This window comes from Medicago sativa, chromosome 1, assembly GCF_051527215.1.
Source record: "Medicago sativa cultivar Bolivia chromosome 1, Bolivia_mono, whole genome shotgun sequence".
NCBI lineage: Eukaryota > Viridiplantae > Streptophyta > Magnoliopsida > Fabales > Fabaceae > Medicago > Medicago sativa.
Window position 1 is genome coordinate 9,085,327 of NC_140749.1, and position 10,229 is coordinate 9,095,555.

Sequence of the window (10,229 nt, forward strand, 5' to 3'; positions counted from 1 at the left end):
CATTAAAAAATTTAACTTTCATAACCACCATAAAAGTCATCATTATACTCAAGATGATTTGAGGAGAAAAAAAAAACATTACGAAGAGTCTTTCGCAAGGTAAAAACCATCAATATACACAAGATGATTTGAGGAGGAAAAAAAAAACATTATGAAGAGTCTTTCGCAAGGTAAATAACTTCAGCTTGTCCCGACACTCTCCTGAACCGAATTAATTCTGTCATTAACTCTGATGTGAGGTTTACAGCAGGCTTGACAATCATCTTTTTTAGCGCGGGTGAATAGAGTAGTAGAAATTTGATAAAACCTAATTCAGTTTTGGTACCAGAGATGCGTTGTATCTCCACATGTTGCACTTTGAGGGGCACAACTGGCTCCGAAAAGATATCTTCCCAGTAAAGGTCAGGCTGCTCCTCATGACGTGATGCCTACATGTAATTGTTACAAATTCATGGATCAAAGGCGGAAATGTCGCATACATACGAGAGCTATAAAGCATATCAAAATTACAATTGCTTTTTTTAGGACCCTACTGCAGTAATTATATAACCAACTATCTAACTTAAAATTGATTTTTTTACCAGGCAAAACTCTATATCATTAGTTTTCCTTAGCATTTGTTATGGTTGAGTTTATTATTAAAGTCAAAAATATACTTTGACAGGGTAAACTTAAATACAAATAGATGCCTATTTTTGCAAAGGTTTACTATCATAAATTATTTGCAGCCACCACTTTCCTATAATCAAATCTCCAATGCATTACATCAACAATCTGCACACTTTCAATAAACAGCTAATGCTTACTATTTCCTAGTTGAACCCAAATCTGCTTTATCTAATTATACCTCCTATCATAGAATTGCTCTTACCATTCCTATTCAAATCAATTACTACATTATGAACCCTAATACTCAGATTCTCAGGACTTAGTTTATACAATATGCCATCTTCATCTAACCCATATCCATTTCCATTTATTCTCTCAAAGCCTGCATAATATATCATACTACTGTTTGCAATTACCAGTTACCACCAATTTGGATAGGCTCACCAGCCTAAATTCACATTTCCACTCACCCGTTCTATATTATCTCAGCTGATACACACTTGATTTACCCCATCACTCACAAACATGCAAGTGAGTTTTTCGTCCACTGTGCAATTTAGAGTTTGAAGCAACTCAATTTCGAATGTAACCAAGTCCTAGTCATCATTTTGAATATTCATAAATTTTGTTACCAATAGTAACTCACATGTACTAGTCTTACATATAAATCCCTCAAAAAAAAATGTTCTAGTCTTATAAACAAACTTCCAAGACTAAACACTAGACAAATGCTTGACGCAAAAAAGATATGCAAATTCTATATCTTAATAACTTTACATAAAACTAAAACAGAATGTGCAAGTGCAACCAGAAATCAGAAAGGAAAGCAAAGTAAAGACTACCTTTAAAGGACTACTCACAAACATTTCGAATTTTTGAAGATTAGGTGAGCTTTTGAGCAAACAAAAAACAACCGATATTTCCTTCAAGTCGTTGAAGTTTACGCTTATGGAGAGAGATTTTAGATTGATACAAGGTGTAGGAAGCTTTACTGGCACAACGCCTGCAGTCAAATACTGAAGCAAAACAAAGAGTGATTCTAAATAATCAGAATATAATGTTTCTAATACTTCCTACAAATAAAGAGATGCATACACATGATTTTGGTTCATTATAAACAGCATTAGGTGAGTCACTTACAATTATATTCAACATTGATATGCTTAAACACTATACCTTTATAAAATAGGACAAAATCATGAGGTTCTCGATGTTGGGTTGATGATCGAAAAATTTCAGCAAATTGTTAGAGCATCCATGCAATCTACTTTGACTGGTGTCAAAGTTCAAATACAGACTTAAATTAAGGATTACCGTAGTTAACTGGGAAGTGTTGTTGTTAAAGCTAATACCCTCAAATTCGCCAATGATTGCAAAAAACTTGAGATTTGGTGCATGAATATTAATTTGGGTAAAGCCATGAAGATCATTCATTAACAATTTTTCAAGCAAGGGGCAGCCTGATATCAAGTTTTCAAAAGTATCTTGAGCCACTGTAACCTTTTCCAAATCAAGAATTTTCAAGTTCATTAATCCTTCAAACGTCGTTGGAGGTTTAACCAAACAACAAAATAATTGTAAATGATATAAACTTTGACATGAAAATAAGCACGAAGGAATCTTATAGGGTTGCTTGAACTGAATGTCCAGCACAAGCTTTTTAATAGACCTTCCTGTTAGATGAAGAATCCACCGATCAATATCAGCCATAGAATTCATATCAAAGACATAATAACCGGAGTCTGTGACCTTGAACTTGTTGATTGGACCAGAATGAAGTAAAAGTACATGATCAATAATTCTCAAGAACTTGCTCTCGATAATTGAACGATTCTTGGAAGCTGCAACCGAAGCACATTGTATATCAAATACAAGATCAGGTTGTGTGGACCATTTCTTCCTCCATTTCCTGGATAAAACACTGGTTCTCCCTGCGTCCTTAATTGGCAAGTGTGAGAAAATGTGGTGTACTATATGATCCGGTAAGCAACTAATTCTATCCGACTCCACGGCTATCATTTTTAGGCGGGTAATATATTCCTATTCAAACAAAGGGTAAATACAAAGAATAAAAAAGCAAAGCAGGTTAGTGAATGAATATATGTATACAAGAATCATAGGCAATTCCCGTGAAATAGAACACCTTAAAACTCAAACTAATGTATCTTAGTTAAATTAAAAATAACAAATTTATAAAAAATTATAAATGTTATGATTACAATACAAATAATAGTTTAATATATAGTCATAATTTTTTATGAGCACATTATAATGTTTTGTGATAAAAATATAAAGGTGGGTTCTTTTTCAAAACAAAAAAAAAAAGTATAAGGGTAGGTTTCAAGCGATGGAAGTAAACAATTTATAAGAAATAGTTCCCGAAAATGTACAAAATCTATAAAGTGATTGCAATAAAATTATTAACAAAAAAAAATGATTGCAACAACAACAAAAAATTAATAAACAAATGAAAAATAAGAAAGGACGAGCTTTTGCAAAAAAATAAAGAACTATAAGAAATGATGGATTGTATATTGAGGGGAAAATCGAAAAACTAACCAAAGTAAAAAGAATTTGGCACTTGAAATCGTGAAGTTTAGGGCAATCGGTGAAAAAAAATTGTTAGTTTTAATAGGCAATGGTTTTAGTCGATAGGGTTTAGAGAACAACCGAATAACTATACTCGAAAGGGTTGTATTTATCTGTTAACCAATGTTTATCAACCTTCCCTCTAAAAAAAAATGTTTATCCACCTTCATTTGCGTTATTTCTGTTGAAATTTAAATTTTAAAAAACATAAAATTACTTATATTTTTTTAGGGAATAAAATTACTTATATGTTCTGTTAGAAAAAAGTGTTTATTTGTGGTGAGTTGACAGTTCAAAACAGTTTTGCACACACAACCAATCAAAACATTATGAAGTGTCAATTCAGAATGTTTTGATTGGTTGTGCGTGCAAAACTGTTTTGGACTGTCAACCCACCACAATTAAACTAAAAAAAACATTACTGATATGTTTTTCCACTAAAATTTATCTATATTTTCTATATATAAAAGTAATATAAGATTTTGAGCTGGATTTTTATTATTTCAATTAAACAATTTTTCCTATAATAATGTAAAATTGTTGATGTTAATAAAAAAAAATATACGAATGTAAATTATATTTGAGATAATATAGGTTTCAATGTAACCAAAAACAAATATAGGTGTCATTGAAGAAGATGAACCTGATTTATTGGGTTAAAATAGCAAAGACACGTGAGTTCTTTTCTTTCTGTTGGTATATATAATGGGATACAAGATTTTGGATTGACTTTTTATTTTCCAATTATACCTTTCATTTAAATCATTTTATTTTCATCATCTTTTGTATAATAATATTTAAATAATTTGTTAAATCTAACAATTTCACTAGTATAAAAATAATATAACTGAAATCTTTATTTCATTGTGATATGCTAAAAAAAAAAAAACAGCAAAGCACAATCAAAAACAAGAAGACAAAGATGTTAGTGTCAGTCTTGACACAAGTTATTAATACAGCAAAATTAAGGTCCTCAATTTTTACTAACATGTTATTAGTATCACTTTTTGTTTTTATTTTTATGAAAACTCGGTATCTAGCCCGAGGACCGAATAATCTGAGGCGTCCAGTCCCATTGTTCATTTGCTGGGTTCTATTTTAAGCAAGAGTATTGCTTTGTATAGATTCAGTTCACCCAAATTGGTCCGAGAGAAAACTGAACATGAGATCTTCTCGGTATCTCTCAATTTCACTAGTTTTAAGCATCATGGTCATTTAGCAAATAATCAACATAGTTGGTTTTAATCTAAACTATTAGGTAGTGTTTCTATTATATATTTTTAATTTCATATGTCAAACATTGTTAAATATTTGTCATGCATTCATTGCAGATTTTATGTTTTTATATTTCTGGAAAAAAGTTTTAGGTACCGAAATGAGAAAGTTGGTATGATTAAATTTTGAAAACTCATGACTATTTTCAAAATAAAACATTAATGTAAAGTTTCTATCAATTTATTTATTTATTTATATGCAACTTAGTGAGATGAAGAATATAAAAGAGATGAGAATAAACCGTTTTTTCTTTCTTATATTTATGGTATAAAAGAGGAGAATAAATTGTTTTACACGATTTAATGGCAAACTGACCATGAAGTCCACTAAGTTAGTGATATTAAAAGTCTAATCGATGAGATTTTAGGCAATTAGCTGGACATCAGTTTTTTAGTCAAGAAGCCTAGTGGCTGGAGCTCACACATATTAAATGTGGAGAAGTTAGGTGTCCGGGGTTCAAACCCCGGCCCCGGCTCCTGCATATATTATGCAATGTCCCTACTAACTGAACTAAGCTCGCTGGGACTCAATTTTAATATATTATAATAAATAACAATTTTTTTTATTTTATATTAAAAAACATTGTTAAATATATGCACCACACTCGTTGCAGATTTTATATACTTATATATGCTAAAATAAATTTTAATGTAATGATATGAGAAACCATGTTACTAGGTATAATCACCCTTGTTTCAATCCATTAAAAATTGAATACCTAATTTTTTCGACAAAACTACATCTACAAAACAAGTGATCCTCCACCTCAAATATATGCACGCACCACACATAATTCGAGCTCGTTCCTTCCAACAACACTCTTCTACTAGATAAATTCCTCCATGTAGGAAATCTACAAAGAATTAATTGCCAAGAAAAAATTTGAACATGTTACGGAACCAAACTCATCCAAATTCCCCTTAACCACCTTCTAGACGTCGCGTTCAAATCCGAAGGAGGAAAAAGATTGCCACTCAATGCAACAAATAAAGATTTGACGGTAAATATATTTGATAGTTTGAGAACCTCATTGGATTTCATTCGTCTATATATTTTTCGACCCCCAATATTATGTAGGAATCTCCTTAGATCACTCAACATTTGATTCTCCCTACCAAAAATCTCCCTCCTCCAATCAAGCTCCCAACGCCAATCTTCATCGAACCACCTCCCCATATGACTCACCTGGTTATTGTTTTGAGTGGATTGCGAATAAAGCCTTGAAAAAGTAGAAGTAAGAGAGTTGCCCCCCTGACCAAATATCATGCTCTTCTTCGCACACTCCGAAAATCAATACATCTTTCCAGAAAGCCTTATCATAGTGAACAACCACCAAATTAAACTAAGAAACTCCCAGATTGAAGAACCAATCTAAAACTATGTTTTGTAAAAATAATAATTAAAGTCCCCTAAATTAAAATCATTTAGGATTCTTCAAACTTGTTCAAGTTTGAGTTAGGAAAACTCCGTGTCTCCGTATTTAATTACAAGTTATTTTGCTTCTTTCAAATCAGGATTTTAGTTTTTTTTGGTGATCTGAAGGATATAAGTTAATTTACTCTGAAGGATATAAATTATTTTGCTATTTTCACACATATGTAATGTAATTTAATTTGTATTGGAGAGAGAAATTTTGAGTTATTTAACAAAATTATTCATCATGATCATGAAATGGGGAAAAAAGATTAAAATAATTGATAGAAGAGGAAGAAATACATAAAACATTAACGTTTCATTGTTATTTTAAAGTGACATATAATTAATAAAACTCAACTATATTTTTCAAAGTGACATATAATAAAACATGGTGGTCCTATTGTGCTGCTGGTTAAGATTGTCACTGTCTTTGTTCAATTATCTCATATAATATAACCAAATGATTGATATGTGTTGAATGTTCAATCATTCAACTTGTTTCAAATTACCTGCAAATATCTATAGTAGTATATCACTATATCTTGCAACTTGTCATATGGTTGATTGAAGCTTGGATATTTTGTAGCATATTATCAAATATTGCAAATGCAGGGAATAATGAATTTGGAAACACCAACTCCTAGTCATTCATATACGACATAAAGAAAATAGCCAAATCTACTGTAAATCTGTTAAATGTACTGGAAATGAGTTTGGGATCTGGACAAATAACTAATTGAAGAAACGTGAAACATCAAATAAAAATGAAAAGTCACAAAGGACCAACAAAATTGGACAAGCACAGTGAAAAAACTTGTATGGATAAGGATCCTACAACTCGACAGAGAAGAACAAATATAGTATGAATATCTAGAAACTTGTGTAGTCGAAGTCTTAAATGTGTAAAAAAATGTTTTCAATATAAATGTTTCTTTAACAAGGACGTTAACACGACCCACGCCCCTTTTAAATTATCGATGTGCATAACGCTTTCTTACATAATACTCCTTTTTTCTATGCATTAAGCTCAATCACAATGCTTGTTAAATGCTTCCAAAACCAGCAACATTTGATTCAGGAAAAAGCACTAAGGTGTATCTTTCAATAGGATAAAAAACCCAAATAGGAAAATATACTAATTAATTATGCAAGTACAATGGTTTGATACTGCACAATGAGGAAGAGAGTAAAAAACACAATCAATAAATAAAATATTCAATTTAAATATACTATCAATATAAAAAAATTCACAATGTCAATCGGTCATAATTTGCCACATCATTGAAAAGATTACTCATAACAACCTTAAAAACCATAATGAAACTTTTAGGAGAATAGAAAACCTTTAGGAAGAGTCTTTTCCACGGTAAATAACTTCAGCTTGTCTCGACACTCTCTTCAGCTGCTTTACTTCTGTCATCACCTCAGGTCTGATCTTTACATAAGGCTCCACAATCACATTTTCTAGCTGTGGAGAATGTATAAGAAGAAATCTGATAAAATCTAATTCAGATTTGATACCAGAAATGCCTATGCTCACTTGTTGCACACCGAGGGGCATGGATGGATCCGAAAATATATCTTCCCAACAATAGGAGGCGGGTGTTAAATGGGCAGTCGGCTCATCACGTTGTACCTACATGAAATTGTTACAAATTCATGGATCAAAGGGAAGGAAGGATGTAAGCATAGGAAAGCTATAAAGCTGATTAAAACTCAGAAGGTATCAATGTACTAATTGAGAAAATGTGGAAAATCAAGTACAAAATTCTCTAATCTAAGAAAGACAGAACACCCGACAAATGCTTAAAGTGAAAAATGTTTGAAAATTCTAGTGTTAATAACTTCACTTAAAATCTAAAACAGCATGTGCAACCAAAAATTAGAAAGGAGAGTAAAGTGAAGGCAAACTATAGAGTACTCACAATCATTCTTAACTCTTGAAGATTAGGTGAACTTTGGAGCAAGCAAAGAACAACTGAAATCTGCTTCAAGTCATTGAAGTTTATCCACAAGCAAATTGATCTTAGATTAACACACAGTGTAGGAAGTTTTGCTGGCACAATACCTGCAGCCAAATACTGAAACAAAACAAGAGAATTTCTATAATCATTATAATCAGAATATAATGTCTTTAAAATTAACAGCATAAGGAAGGTCACTGCTACAGTTGAAACATATCGAGAGTTGCATACACAGTATTCTTGGTTCATTATAAATTTCTAGGGGGTTGAGGGAATGAACTTATACAGCATTAATAAGATGCATGGGCATTATACCTTTAAAAAATCTTGATTAATGAATAGGTTATGTATTTGAGGTAGATGAACGAAAAATTTGAGCAAATTGTTGGAGCATCCATGCAATTCAATTTGATTGCTTTTGGAGTACAAACACATGGATACCATAGCTAATTGTAAAGTGTCGTCAAAGTTAATACTCTCAAATTCACCTAAGATATCTAAACACTTGAGATTTGGTGCATGAATATTAATCTGTGTTAAACCATCAATTCCATCCAATGTCAATTTTTCAAGTAGGGGGCAGCCAGATATCATGTTTTCAAAAGCATCTGGAGTCATTACAACTTCAGACAAAGAAAGACTTTTCAAATTCCGGAAGCCTTCAAATGTTGTTGGAGGTTTAAGCCATAAACCATCAATTTCATCCAATGTCAATTTTTCAAGCAGGGGGCAGCCGGATATCATGTTTTCAAAAGCATCTTGACTCATTGTAACCCTATTCAGAACAAGACTTTTCAAGTTCTTGAAACCTTCAAACGTTGTTGGAGGTTCAAGCAAACAACATTTTAATTCTAAATGATCTAAACTTTGACAAGAGTATAAGCGCAAAGGTATCTTATAGCGTTCATATAACCAAATGTCCAGCACAAGCTCTTTAATATACCTTTCGGATATATGAAAAATCCACTGATCAATATCAACCATCGAGTTCACACCAATATTGAAATATCGATAGGAGTCTGAGACCTCAAACTTGTTGATTGGCCCAGAATGAAGTAAAAGTACATGATCAACAATTCTTAAAAACTTGCTCTCAATAACTGAAGGGTCTTTGGAAGTTTCAGTAGATAAACATTCACGATCAAACACAAGATCAGGTAAAGTGGACCATTTCTTCCTCCAATTGCTCGATAAAACACTTGTTCTTACTGCTTCCTTAATTGACAAGTGTGAGAGAATCTGCTCTATAAGATGATCTGGTAAGCAACTAATTATGTCTGACTCCACGTCTATCATCTTCAGATTCAAACAAAGGGTAGACATGAATCAAAAATCAAAATATATAGGTCAGTGTTTGTGTATATAAATATGTACATACAATAATTTTTATTAGGTTTGAAACTCAAAGTAGTGTAACTTCATTAAATAAATAAGAATAGCAGTTATTAAATATTCTGAAATCAAATTTTATAGCCGAATAAGTTCGCCCAAATTGGCACCGAAAAACCTAACCTCAGACCAGACCTTGAGAGGTTTATAACCGTGTACGCAATTAAATCTCCTTTTAAAACTGAGTTTCAAGCATTGAAAATTATGATTTGATTCATAAATCATAAATTACCTTGTCAAGTAACCAATCGAGTAGTTCCAGAAAAAAGAACGTGATAACCCTTTGAAAGCGATTGCTACAACAAACAAAAACATTAATCAATTTAATCAAGTTAATTAGAGAAGAAACAATTAACAAAACAAATACGGAAGAAAGAATGCATTGCATATAAAATCGAAGGACTAACCAAAGAGAAAGAAGCGGTTACGTTCGCATAGAAAAAGGGTTTAGCGTTCACAAAGAAAAGGAACTAACCAAAGTGAAATTGCCAAGTTCAGTAATTCAGGCCAAATCTATTATTTATAAGGTTTAAGGTTTGTTTTTTGGAAAAATATAAGGAATAAAGATCTTTTTGAGAAAAATATAGCGGTGTTATTGAGAAAACATTAATTTCAAAGGAATAAGGATTTTTCTTTTTAGTATTTGCAGTCTTGCAGTCTTGCAATAGCCAAACTTGATGGTAGAATCTTTTTCTTCTTTATTGTGTGTACTCATTCTATGCTTAGAATATTGCAAGACTGCTTTGACCTTATCTTCAGCAACAATGTCCCAATAATACTAAAAAGAAAACTCCAAAACTGTCATTTGAAGGAAGGTTTTTTTAGCATCAAATTGGTCCTCATAGGAGACCGTTGGCGAGATCGGTTGAGTTTCTTTTTGAAGATATTTTACAATAAGAGTTATTGTTCATGACTTAGATTATTCTTTTTGGTGTCATTTAGGTTTGGTTTCCAACTTGCAGGGAATTCTTAATAGAGAGAAACATT

General features: G+C 31.9%; 2 protein-coding genes across 4 annotated transcripts; both read right to left on the reverse strand.

Annotated features, from left to right (window-relative positions):
- Window positions 1-76: 76 nt before the first annotated feature.
- On the reverse strand, window positions 77-2,634 carry LOC146952393 (F-box/FBD/LRR-repeat protein At1g13570-like). 3 transcript variants are annotated; one of them, XM_085701447.1, is made up of 3 exons: window positions 1,786-2,634; window positions 1,449-1,625; window positions 77-407 (listed from the first exon to the last, which is right to left on the reverse strand). In XM_085701447.1, exons 1-3 carry the CDS (start codon window positions 2,626-2,628, stop codon window positions 150-152), a joined length of 1,278 nt encoding a protein of 425 aa, XP_085557573.1. In that variant the 5' UTR covers window positions 2,629-2,634; the 3' UTR covers window positions 77-149. The 3 variants fall into 3 exon arrangements, with proteins under 3 accessions (XP_085557573.1, XP_085557569.1, XP_085557579.1); XM_085701443.1 differs by having other exon boundaries at window positions 77-413; window positions 1,452-1,625; window positions 1,786-2,628; XM_085701453.1 differs by having other exon boundaries at window positions 77-395; window positions 1,425-1,625; window positions 1,786-2,628.
- A 4,399-nt stretch (window positions 2,635-7,033) lies between these two features.
- Window positions 7,034-9,542, reverse strand: LOC146952394 (F-box/FBD/LRR-repeat protein At1g13570-like). Its single transcript, XM_085701464.1, has 5 exons — window positions 9,475-9,542; window positions 8,663-9,149; window positions 8,169-8,512; window positions 7,815-7,970; window positions 7,034-7,525 (listed from the first exon to the last, which is right to left on the reverse strand). The coding sequence occupies exons 2-5, from the start codon at window positions 9,147-9,149 to the stop codon at window positions 7,235-7,237; spliced, it is 1,278 nt and encodes a 425-aa protein (XP_085557590.1). The 5' UTR covers window positions 9,475-9,542; the 3' UTR covers window positions 7,034-7,234.
- Between the last annotated feature and the right edge of the window lie 687 nt (window positions 9,543-10,229).